At 31.4% G+C, this 11,723-nt stretch overlaps 2 protein-coding genes across 6 annotated transcripts; one reads left to right on the top strand and one right to left on the bottom strand.

Annotated features, from left to right (window-relative positions):
* Window positions 1–163: 163 nt before the first annotated feature.
* On the top strand, window positions 164–3,263 carry LOC101505726 (eukaryotic translation initiation factor NCBP). The gene is made up of 6 exons (NM_001364900.1): window positions 164–389; window positions 1,486–1,578; window positions 1,672–1,776; window positions 1,920–1,997; window positions 2,623–2,742; window positions 2,824–3,263. Exons 1-6 carry the CDS (start codon window positions 222–224, stop codon window positions 2,953–2,955), a joined length of 696 nt encoding a protein of 231 aa, NP_001351829.1. The 5' UTR covers window positions 164–221; the 3' UTR covers window positions 2,956–3,263.
* Window positions 3,264–4,883: 1,620 nt separating this feature from the next.
* On the bottom strand, window positions 4,884–10,065 carry LOC101504969 (superoxide dismutase [Cu-Zn] 2). Of its 5 annotated transcripts, none has more exons than XM_004489636.4 (8): window positions 9,908–10,065; window positions 8,799–8,903; window positions 8,634–8,720; window positions 8,343–8,438; window positions 8,209–8,240; window positions 7,236–7,311; window positions 5,825–5,878; window positions 4,884–5,054 (listed from the first exon to the last, which is right to left on the bottom strand). In XM_004489636.4, the coding sequence occupies exons 1-8, from the start codon at window positions 9,999–10,001 to the stop codon at window positions 5,026–5,028; spliced, it is 573 nt and encodes a 190-aa protein (XP_004489693.1). In that variant the 5' UTR covers window positions 10,002–10,065; the 3' UTR covers window positions 4,884–5,025. The 5 variants fall into 5 exon arrangements, with proteins under 5 accessions (XP_004489693.1, XP_004489695.1, XP_073221219.1 ...); XM_073365118.1 differs by lacking the exon at window positions 4,884–5,054 and adding an exon at window positions 5,061–5,219; XM_004489637.4 differs by lacking the exon at window positions 4,884–5,054 and adding an exon at window positions 5,129–5,247.
* Between the last annotated feature and the right edge of the window lie 1,658 nt (window positions 10,066–11,723).

Here is an 11,723-nt window from a genome sequence, read left to right as displayed (position 1 = left end):
CAAAATAATACATATTCTATTTTCTCAAACAAAATATTCTATTTTTTCTTATTGATAAAAAAATTCATTTTTCTCAAAATAAAAATAAAAGTATTTTTTTTTACAAGAAAAAAAAAAGAATATATAAATCAAAACAACCCATTTTCTCTATCTCCTTCTCTGGTCCGAAAAACTCAACATTGAAAGCGGAAATCGAAAACAAAAAGGAGAATTAGGGTTTAATGGATTTCACATCAGGGAAGAATGCATCAGAGAACAACAATACCAACTCCGAAAATGCTCACCAAATCGTAGACTCTTCATCTCAATTTGCATCGGATTCTTACAGTACCAAAGAAACCGAAGAGCGACAAGCTCGTGAACTCAAAGCTGGTCTTCATCCTCTTAAGGTTCATCTCTTCCTTAACCAACTCTCTCAAACACTTCAAAAACCCTAATTTATTATTATTATTATTATCATTGAATTTTGTTAGGTCAATTTTGACATTGAGTATAATCTATGTAATTTCAATTTTTTATTTGCAATATATGCGATGTGTGAATGAAAAAGTTGTTGATGGATACCTTGGAGTTTTTATTTTAGTTTATTTTTCGATATTTTTTGAAAAAGTTTGTGACTTTATATGAGATTTAAGGGGTAATTGAAATTTGGACTTGTATATGTCATAGGAGTTAGATTCTGACGATTAAGATTCATTAAGTAGTTGCTTTCACTGTAGATTGTTGTATATATATGAATGTTGTGCTATTTGGGTATTAAGAAATTTGGCACAGTTTATTGGATTTTTGCCTTTAACATATTTAGCACCGATACTTCATATTAAAGGTGATACTTCATATTAAAGGTGTATCCTATGTCTGATAGATTTTGGTGTTCGACACTGACACATGTGGTTGCATAATCACACTTCCATTTTCTCAAATTATTAGTGGTATGATCAGCACGGTGTTTGATGTTTGTGTCAATGCTTGGTAGATATTTACTTATAGACACGTTGAGTTGCAATTTTGATGACCAAAATTAAAGTTTTGGGTTGTGGGTATTGGTTATTGATCAAGATCTGCCTTAATATTTTGGTTGTAAGGTATTGTTATTATGAACTTAGACTTAGTGCTCGTGAAGGATGATGGATAAATTAAGACTTTGGATTCTTTTTTGTTGAGGTTTTGAGTAACAGTATCTTGCTTTGATATATTACTATGCCTCCCAGAATCTTTCAATTTGTCTTTAGAAATTAATTATTGTACTTGTGGAAGAGTTGATTGAATGGTATGTTTGCTGTATTGGTTTTTTTCTTTCTTTCTTTGAAGCAGATATGTTAAGAACTTCAGATAGTTAGGCTCGTAATGAATTATCAGTCTTGTTGATTGTGTGTAATGGTTTATGTTTATTTATTTCTATTTCTTTTATTTTGCTGGGTTGAGCTTGTAGTGAAATTTGACATTTGGTTGATTTATTCTGTTGGTGGTGATATCCTTGATCAGAGCAAATTTGTATTTTGGTACACTCGTCGAACACCTGGAATTCGAAATCAATCATATGAGGACAACATAAAGAAGATTGTTGAATTTAGTACGGTAAGATGTCTGCTATATTGGAGGTCGTGTGTTGGATTTAAGTTCATGCTTGATTGTAAATTTTCTTACTCTGGCAATTGTTTGTGTTCATAGATTGAAGGATTTTGGGTCTGTTATTGCCATATTGCTCGTCCTTCTTCTTTGCCTAGTCCAACAGATTTGCATCTTTTTAAAGAAGGAATTCGTCCTTTGTGGGAGGTAGATACTTAATTGCCTTAGCTGATGTTGCATTTTCTTGGTATTGATAATTCTTGAGTTGTTCTGTTCTTGACGGAGAAAGAGAGAAGTTTGTGCTAAATGTTTTTTTAAATTGCTATGACTTACTGTGTGTTTTTTTGAAGGACTCGGCTAACTGCAATGGTGGAAAATGGATTATACGATTCAAAAAGGCGGTCTCAGGTCGTTTTTGGGAGGATCTGGTTAGTGAAAATATTTTCCTAAGGCTTGTTTTGTCTGTTGATAAATTCCTGTCATGATTATGGATAATGTTTAACACTTTAATTCATTGAATAATTCTTCAAATTTGTTGCTCTAAATAGTTTTACTTAAAATTCGCATAAAAGAAACCTTAAAATTTTATTCTCCACCCAATCATCTCCTTTTCACTCTATGATGTAAACCGGTGTGGTCAAAATTGTGAGGAACCTCATGCTCATAGGATCATGAGATCAGATCCTATGAGTTGTGGCCCCTTCTGCATGCTGAATTGTCGCTAGGATCAGGACCTGGTGGTTTTTCTTTTGAATTGCAATCTCGGCTCTGGGAGCTTGTTATTGAAAAATGTCGTTGCAGTTTAACAAATGATATGGTTAGGATCTTTCTTTGGTTTCGGCCTGATTTTGTTGATCTAAAAGTCCTTGCTATGTTTTAAGTTTGTTTATTTATTCATTTATGATGTTAGTTAGGAATCAGCCACATTACCCTCAGGTATCTCTCTTGCTTGGTGAATTTGATCTCGTGATCTATGCACTGGATTGAAACTACATTTCTGTTGTCTATTGTTGGAGACCTAAAATTTGTAATAGTATTAAATGGCAACTGCAGGTGCTTGCACTAGTGGGTAACCAATTGGATTATGGGGATAATGTATGTGGTGCGGTACTAAGCATTCGGTTCAACGAGGATATATTGAGTGTCTGGAATCGCAATGCATCTGATCACCAGGTTTGGCATCATCACCGAACCTCTTTGTTCTCGTTATATTCTTTCTTGTCCTTAATAATATATTCCTGGTTTCTTACACAGGCTGTAATGGCTTTGAGAGACTCAATTAAGCGTCACTTAAAGCTTCCTCACAGCTATGTTATGGAGTACAAACCCCATGACGCTTCTCTGCGAGACAATTCTTCTTACAGGAACACTTGGTTGAGAGGCTAGAGGTACAACCGTGTTTGTCCGAGTTGCCTCTGCTGTAGCTATTGTATTCTGGTGCAGCTTCACGCTGCCTCCTTTTAATCACTGGCCACAGTCTAATGATGGTGTTGGGTGTTTTCGAGACTGGTTCTGACTTTTGAATTGACTGCTTTATGCAGTTTCATTTGGTTACTTGAGGATTCACTCTATAACTTGTGTTTGTTGTTAAAGAAAAACTCTATAATTTGTGTTTTGTCTTAGTTGTTGTAAATAACGTTACTCCTATTACTTTTCACCTTGCTGAAGGAAAGAAATATGGCTTTTTTCATCCAGATGATAGATTGCTCTTGTAGCATATTTTAACATGATTGCATTAATCCTTCAATTGGAGAAGTATTATTACAATATATTAGGAATTATTAATATGCGCAAAATGAGTAGGAATTGAACTTAGTATTCTGGGATTTACAACACTCACCCTCATCCTCGTGCACTTCTTCCTATAGCTTAAAGTGTGTTTGATATTTGAAAAAATTTATTCTTAAAAATGTGCGTCTTTTTGACCATATCGTGAGGTTCTTTCGTATTTGAAAGTAACAAACTGAAGCAAAATGTGATTCAGGTTTAAGATTGGGGATTTTGGGCTTCTGAGAGTGAAGAGCATGCAAGATTTTGGAATGGGGGATGATGAAGAATAAAGGGGTTGAGGATTATAATAACTTTTGTTTATGGCGACAAATACTGAAGAGGTTGGAGAGTGACGTCTTTGTATGACAATGTCCAATGAGTGGTTCTTATTATACTTTTAGACTAATGATCACAAGAATAATTAGTTGAAGTCACTTTGAGGTGAGAGATATTGAGGTGCTATACAATTGAATAATGACTTAATTGATTGATACTACCTATACTAATAAAGTGTATCTTTTTTGAAGAGTTTAGACTACAAGTTCTTCGTAGCTAAGCGAGTCTGATTTAGAGTATTGATGGGTAATATTCTAGTGAAAAGTGAACATGTTGGAAAGACTTGAATTAGTTTGTAGAGACAATCGATAATCTTGAAAACAGTCTGAGACATTATACAAGAATTTGATGTCGATTGCACACTAGACAATTGCACTGATGAGGCTTTTGTTTTTAATTGCTTCATAAGAGATGATGATGCTAGAGAAGTTGTGTTTCATGAGTGTTTTGGCAGGTTCAACATTGTAATGGGAATAAGATGAAGAAGGGTTGCGGCGGCTACAGAGAATGTTGCAACAAAAGATGTACAAATGAGGGTTCAAAGAGGTTCTGTGAATATTACAAGCAGACAACTTTAGAGGTGGCAAGAGATCACCAACTGTTATTAAATTTAGAGGTGGGTTTGTAACTAAAACATGGAGTATATGCACCACCTAGTTTGTTGGCATTACAAACACGCTAATGGTAATTACACGAATATAAATTTGAATTTGACTCAATTTAAATCAAAACTAAGTCAAATTAAGACAAGCACTCAAGTATTATTATTACAAGGAATATTTATAAAGGTCCTACAAATTGTACGAGAAGATCAAATGTTAAAACAAGTAAAGAAAAAAGAAAATGTGTACAAGTGCATAATTTGGGTTTTATAGAAATACCTGTACATAAGATGTTTATAACATACTTTGCAAATATGTAGTGCTAGTAACAAAGTCTTGATGACCATATTAAATAAACCAGGGTATTTTGTCTTCTTTTTGAAACATGGAAACAATGGCTATCAAACACTCTATTCATCGGTTAAAATAATATAGTGTAATAACTCACACAATGATTTAAACAAATTGAAAATTTGAAATCTCAACTATCTGATCTTAATCATTGGTGAAATCTTATTAATATCTAACTGTAGAAAGTCTATTTTTGTAAATATAACAATTCTTAAGAAGAGAACATTAAGAAGAGAACATGCGGGATAAAACTACTTAACAATGTAGAACTTTTTGGCTAGTCATTAGAGTTGGTATAAATGTAGTTACATCATGATTGTAATTTCATCGAGAAATCATCAACAAACATTGTATACACCACAAATGAATCTATCAATTATTTGTAGTCCAGTTATCCTTAAACAGATGACTGGAGTCCAATGATACCTGCTCAACAATTAGCAATTGTCAGACTTCAATGTATAGACCAAGAAATATCTGGACTAATCTAACGACTGAGATAAAATATTAAAATCAACTTGATCATGTGATATCCTGCCATTCCTGTAATGTTGAGCTGAACTGACGTCCACCTTGGATCCTGTGTAGCCTCTAACCAAACCTCGGCATCAGGGTTAATCTAACGGTCAAGATCAAATATTCTCAGTAGTTATATTAATCCAACTGCCAAAATTTGGCTGGAGAGGCTGCCGAGGGTCGATGTCTAACCTACTTCATTTACTTATTGAAATGTATGGTATGAGTCAATGAGGTTACTATGATCCTACCAATCTAATATTTTGACAAAAAAAAGATTCATACTATAGAAATATTAAGCTACTAACTCCTACCTCCATTCCTTTTTAAGTGTCGATTAAGGTTGTTTTACGCAAATAATTGAAACAAAAAAATTGTTATTTTTTGATAAATTAACTGTCTTTTTTTCCTATGACACATTTGACTATTTCTCATCTTATTGCACCTATTTCCCTCTCTGCAATAAATAGTTAAGGGTATTATTGACAAAAGAATAGTTAATGTTTCCTTAAACTTTGAAAACAACAAATATATAAGAACAAAATTCTTCTACAACAAGTGACAGTTAAAAAGGAACAGAGGGAGTAATTATGCATGCAATGGACCTAACTCATAGAATGGATTATGATTTATTATTGGGAATTTCTATCAGTAAACAATTTGAATAATAGAAGTATTACCACATGCTACTCTTGCACCTGCATTCCCAGTAGTCTTGCTAAGTTCATGTCCACCTGTTTCATTATTAAAAAAAATAAAAGCTCAAAAATGGGTATAAGATATAAAAACAAGGCAATGAAAATTGTTGCTGTGAATCCAAAGAGGGGAAGTAGTAAATTGATAGAAACAGATGACTAAAATTGAAAACTTTTATTGAATGATTGAGCATAGGTGAGAGGCCTCTCCTTCAATAATTTCCCTTCGCAAAAGGATTTCTCCGTTCACACAAACTTCCTAAATTCACAGAATAATTCCTCTAACCATACAACTTCTCCAACTTGTTCTAACTGAGTTACAGAAAACTGACTAACTAGATTCTATAGCTGTCGGTATGTAGCATCAACACTTTACATGGAAGGTGAGTTCGGTATCCAATATGTGTCAGCGTTAAACATCAACACGAGGCCGACAAAAGTGGTTGCATTCAACTACTTCCAGTTTCTTAAATTATTATCAGTGTTTACGTGTCAGTGTCAACGGCCTGTTTGGTGTCTGTGTACTTCGTATTTGTCACTCTTCCCTTTATCCTAACTGGTATTAAATTATAAATAAAGGCTAACATGCCGTGATAAGTGATGAAAGAGCAGCAGTCCATCCTGGAAGTTCAGAATTTCAAAGAAATTTCTACTATCTAGTCTTTTGGCTCAATCAAAACTCAGTCGTTGGAATTAGCCTCCATTTGCAGTTAAGTACCTAAAACTTATTTATATGTACAAGTTGGTCCTTTTTTGTATCTCAAATCAGTCCTTAAAAAGGACTACACCGGCACATATTTGTAAGTTACTCAAGGACTAGTTCATACACAAATAATTCAAAGATTGAACTATGAAAAATGGATAATTCTAGAGACTAGATAGCGTATTTACTGGTCCTGATTTGAAGCACAAATACAAACATAAATATCAGAGACGACATTGTCACAACTAAGTGGAACTAAAATTTCAAATTGAAACCATGTCAGGTGTTTGACACTGACACCAACATGACACTAACACATGTAGTTTACGTCCAATCACTTCTACGTTTTTAAATTATTACTAGGTCTGCGTGTCAGTCTTGGTGCTTTATAGTTCCTAAGTGACAGTTAATACTAAAAAGTAAGCATCTCGCATGAGGAGGAAATATATGAAGCCAAGCTAGGGGGTAGAAAATATAAAGGTGTATTTTTCATGGAACAATATCTATCAACTTGGATCATGTAAGTAATTTTCACTTTAAGCTTTTCATTTCAAGAAATAAGGTACTTCGTACAGCTTTATCATAGAAAAATTACTCCAATGAATTATTGTATAAAAACTATATGAAAAGGGAAACAGAAGCAAATAATCAAACAAGTTCATCAATTCTTGGACCAAACTTTCAAATTCTTACCTCTTCCAAGATCATCAGAATCAGCATGGACAACAACAGCCCTCCCAAGTATGGAATGAACTCCACTTAATGGAATCTACATATTGAAAGTGAGAAAGGAGTAAGTACACTGGACCCATTAAACTTCATTCAAAGTTATTCGGCGAAAATATCAAGAAAGTTATTCAATGAAATTATCAAGAAGAGTAAACAATTATTTTGATCTTTAGTGTGAGACGCTATTACTATAATCTCTGAATGTATCAAAGTTACAAACACGTTCTCAAGTGTCTCTTTTGATAGTAATTTTATGGAATTGACTAATGAAAGATAGATTCGAGAACTAACTTAACTAACAAAAGACACATTTGAAGACCAAAATGACTAACAAAAGAAACATCCAGTTATGTTCTTATAATTTTGATGCATTATTTCAAGGACTATTCTGACAAAGTCTCAAACATTTAAGGACCAAAATGACATGTTGACTCTATCAAGTATCAACCAAATGAACATAATACAAAAGAAGAGCAAGTATTGGACGACACAAGTACATTAGAACATATTGATTCATTTAATTGTGCAAAGAAGTAAATGAGATCAAGTAATATGATTATAGGAGTATGTTGAATTAACTTATTTGAACTTATCTATTAGAATAAGCACTAGTGAGACTGTTTGGGAGGACTTATAGAAACAATTTATTACATGCCCATAAGCTATTTTTAGCTTATTTTTGTAAACTTTCCAGAATAGTTTATGAAACAGCTTATACCTTACATAAAAACAGTTTGACTTTATTTTATCTTTCGTTATAGAAATAGCTTATACATAAACACTTATACAATAAACCCTTATACTATAAACACTTAATTAAACTATTTATCCAAACAGAACCATGATTCATTTAATTGAGCAGATAAGTAAATCAGATGAAGTGATATGATACTAAAAGAAAAGAGATAATAAAATTAGCCAAAGTTAAATTCTTTACATGTTTATCTCTTATAGAAATCTCAGCAACACCTGCAAAACAGAAAAATCTCAACTCTCAAGTAGATTTCACAAGGGACAACTGATACACTGTTAGAATATCAAAACACATAAAAAAATGAAAGCAGGTAATACCATCAGGGCCTGCAACAATGTTACCCAAATCACCAGCATGTCGCTCATCATCTGTAGGAGCTCCATGATCCTTCTTCAATGGATTGAAGTGAGGACCTGAGGTAAAGAAGTCAAAGCCAAAACTGAATTGAAAGACTTGCAGTTAAGAGTTAGATTACTTTGAAAGAAAAAATTACTTTTCATTTCAAATATTTGGTTCTAGTTCTTTTTTTTATTTTTTATAGTCCTATAGTTGAATTAACTATATAGCAATTTGAAGACACGATCACGGACACCAAATACGACACTTACCCAAACATGTCGATACCAGTAATCCTTTGAGAAAATAGAAGTGATTGAATGTAACCACACATGTTTGTGTCGTGTCAGTATCTGCCACTGGATACATCTTAAACTTGAAGTGTCGGTGCTACATTGTTGCTAATATATTGAATAAAGAGAAAAGTGGAAACCAACCAGTGGAGTTGCAGCCGTTGGTGGTGTCACCGAGAGCATGAATATGAAATCCATGAAGACCTGGGGACAACCCTGTTATCTTTCCAGTTACATGTGTATAATTCCCTGCACAATCACAATCATAATTACTTACAATGAAACACATATGTCCCAAACTGGTAGTTCGGTTGGTGAACCGAAGAATATAGAAGAAGTTCTAACCAGAAGTTCCAAGATTCAAACCCTGTAAACTATCACATAACAACTAATTTAGAGCAAATCGACATTTCAGTTCTTGAAATTGTAAAGGTTGGAGAATTTATTCTCTTAAACTTACGAAATTACAATGAAGTCCCTGAAATTAAAGAACATAAGTCAATTTACACATTTTGTTTTTCAAATTTAGCATCACAATTTAGAGGTTCTATGTCATCTTGATGCAACATGTGACTATCCAAAGCAATATGTAGGTCTTTCATTGGTTTTGACGACGGCTTCCTAAGGAGATATTTAGGTGGAACATTAAATTGATTAACTTTCTCTAATTTAAAGGATTTGAGACACTAAATTGCCCAACTCCAACGATTTCGAAGACCAAAATTCCCATTTCCTCACTAATTTTGGTCCCTAAACATAAGTGGTGTCGAATTTATAGCACCGACACTTTTGATCGAAGACGTGTCCCAGTATCCGATAAACTCTTTTTATCAGTGTTTGTCATCGATAGGATACCGACACATTGATTATTACATACAATTAATTTATTTTTTCAAATTATTACCCGTGTCAACTACCAATATCAATGTAAGTATTAGTATTCATGCTTCATTTCATAAGTGTCGATACAGTCAAGGAATATATCGAAACATCAAAAACATTGATTAATGAATCTTCTAATAGTAATTTTATGACCAAACTGATAAACAGAAGACACGTTTTGTGACGTTTCTTTAATTTTGGATACATTCAGATACTATAGTGACACCGTATGCTATATTCAAGGATACAATATAAACTGATATTTTCCTATACAAAAAGAAACATATATTCATAAAGATTTAGATAACTTTCATGTTTCACAAAACCCACCAAAAAACAAGAAGCTAGAGAGAGAGAGAGAGAGAGAGAACCATTTGTGTATTGAACAAACTGAAGAGAACCTCTAACGTTGTTATCTCCGATGATGAGAGCCACAGCTTTCACACTCCCCTTTGCAGCTTCCATGTCAGTATTTCTGGGAAAAAAAATGGGTTGTCAGCAAAAAAAAAAAGCAAAACAATGGATAAATTTAAAAGACAAAATCTCAAAACAGGGGTCATTTTTTAATTATTATATTTTTGGTCCAAGTTTCTTCTATTCCAAAATTACATTTTTTTATATATAATTTCTAAAATAATATTATTGCTGTTGCAGATAAGTACAAGTGATTTTTTTTTCAATTATCAAATTAAATACAAGAATAAAAATATTTTCATGTCTACTTTTAGGAAATTTTATCAAATAACTGTTTTCACAATTAATCCAGTTACTATTGAATTATTTAATGTTATTATTTTTAATTACATCACTTACATGTATTCTTATATTTTTAATTTATAGAGGTACGGTTGTATATCTAGTATTTTCAATTTTAGAAGGTATGAATATATTCTTAATGATACAATTTAATTGTATATTTTAATGTCTTTTTGATAAGTAAAAAATAAAATTGTAACTATGTTAAAAAAAATATTATGCACAGTAATTTTAGTGAATAAAGAGAGTAAATACATTTTAAAAACTAGAAGATGTGAGTGTTATTTATAAAGACATTAGTGAAGATAAATGCAATTTATCAGGCATTTAATGATGAATGTTTGACATTAAAATTGATAATTTAATAAATTTGATTTATCTTTTACATAAAATTTAAAAAATTAATTAAACTTGATTATATTTGGACTAAATACCAACCGTGGACCCTTAACTTAATTTTCGTTAACGTTTTAGTCTTTTTTTTTTCTTCTTTCCAATTTAGTCATTTATTTTAATTTTAAGTGACAATTTGATCTTTTATATTTTAAAATGTCAACAATGTTATCATTTTTATTACAAAAATTCATTAAAATTTCAAACAAAACTCATAAAATTCATTATATTCTTCAATATAATATAAATTTAATCAAATTCGTAACTCAAATCTTTAAATAAACTCATATTTTTATTCTTTATTTGATGTTGTTAGAGATGAAAATATTACTTTATTTAAAAATTTAGTTATGAATTTGATGATATTTGTATTATACTGAGAATGATAATTAATTTTATGGATTTTGTTTAAAATTTTTGATAATTTTTTCAAAAAAAAGGATAACATTGTTGACATTTTAAAACATAAAAGATCAAATTATCACTTAAAATTAAAATAAAGAATTAAATCGAGAAGATAAAAAACTAAAATATTAACTGAAATTAAGTTAAGGGACCATAGATGATATTTATCTTTATATTTATAAAATTAGTTGTTTTTGCTTATAGCACTTCACAAAAAGAGTATTTCTTTAAATGTATCTTATTTATTTTCCTTAATTACATTTTATTGTTGTTTTCTTTTTATTATAGAATTGAATTGATAGACTATTTCTTTATCTAAGAAAAAATAAAACTATTTATACGTTATTATCTGAAATGCCAAAACTATATCAAACTCTAAACATGGCAATTTTATGCAAATTACAAAAGCCTGAATTAAAAAATCGAAAAAAAAAAAGAAATTTTAGCTTATATTAAAAATAGTTGTCATCTTAAAAAGATAAAGTGCAATCTCTTATCATTCAAATTCATGTTGGCATATAGTACTTTATCCTCTCATGAAAATCACATATGAAATTTTTTTATTTCCATTATTCCTCGTTTAACATTCATTTTGTCCAAACATACATTCTATATTATATCTATATATATAAG

This window comes from Cicer arietinum, chromosome 2 (assembly GCF_000331145.2).
Source record: "Cicer arietinum cultivar CDC Frontier isolate Library 1 chromosome 2, Cicar.CDCFrontier_v2.0, whole genome shotgun sequence".
In the NCBI taxonomy this organism is placed as follows: domain Eukaryota; kingdom Viridiplantae; phylum Streptophyta; class Magnoliopsida; order Fabales; family Fabaceae; genus Cicer; species Cicer arietinum.
This window is presented reverse-complemented; position numbering and strand designations above follow the sequence as displayed.

What these genes read in the sequence shown, in the direction of transcription:
- LOC101505726 (NM_001364900.1), top strand. Translation starts at nt 222, where the DNA reads ATGGATTTCACATCAGGGAAGAATGCATCAGAGAACAACAATACCAAC. An exon ending in AGATTGTTGAATTTAGTACG is followed by an intron (nt 1,579 to 1,671) that starts GTAAGATGTCTG and finishes TTGTGTTCATAG; the next exon opens with ATTGAAGGATTTTGGGTCTG. An exon ending in GTCGTTTTTGGGAGGATCTG is followed by an intron (nt 1,998 to 2,622) that starts GTTAGTGAAAAT and finishes TGGCAACTGCAG; the next exon opens with GTGCTTGCACTAGTGGGTAA.
- LOC101504969 (XM_073365118.1), bottom strand. Translation starts at nt 10,001, where the DNA reads ATGGAAGCTGCAAAGGGGAGTGTGAAAGCTGTGGCTCTCATCATCGGA. An exon ending in TTTCTATAAGAGATAAACAT is followed by an intron (nt 7,312 to 8,208) that starts GTAAAGAATTTA and finishes TTCAATATGTAG; the next exon opens with ATTCCATTAAGTGGAGTTCA. An exon ending in TTCTGATGATCTTGGAAGAG is followed by an intron (nt 5,879 to 7,235) that starts GTAAGAATTTGA and finishes ATAATGAAACAG; the next exon opens with GTGGACATGAACTTAGCAAG.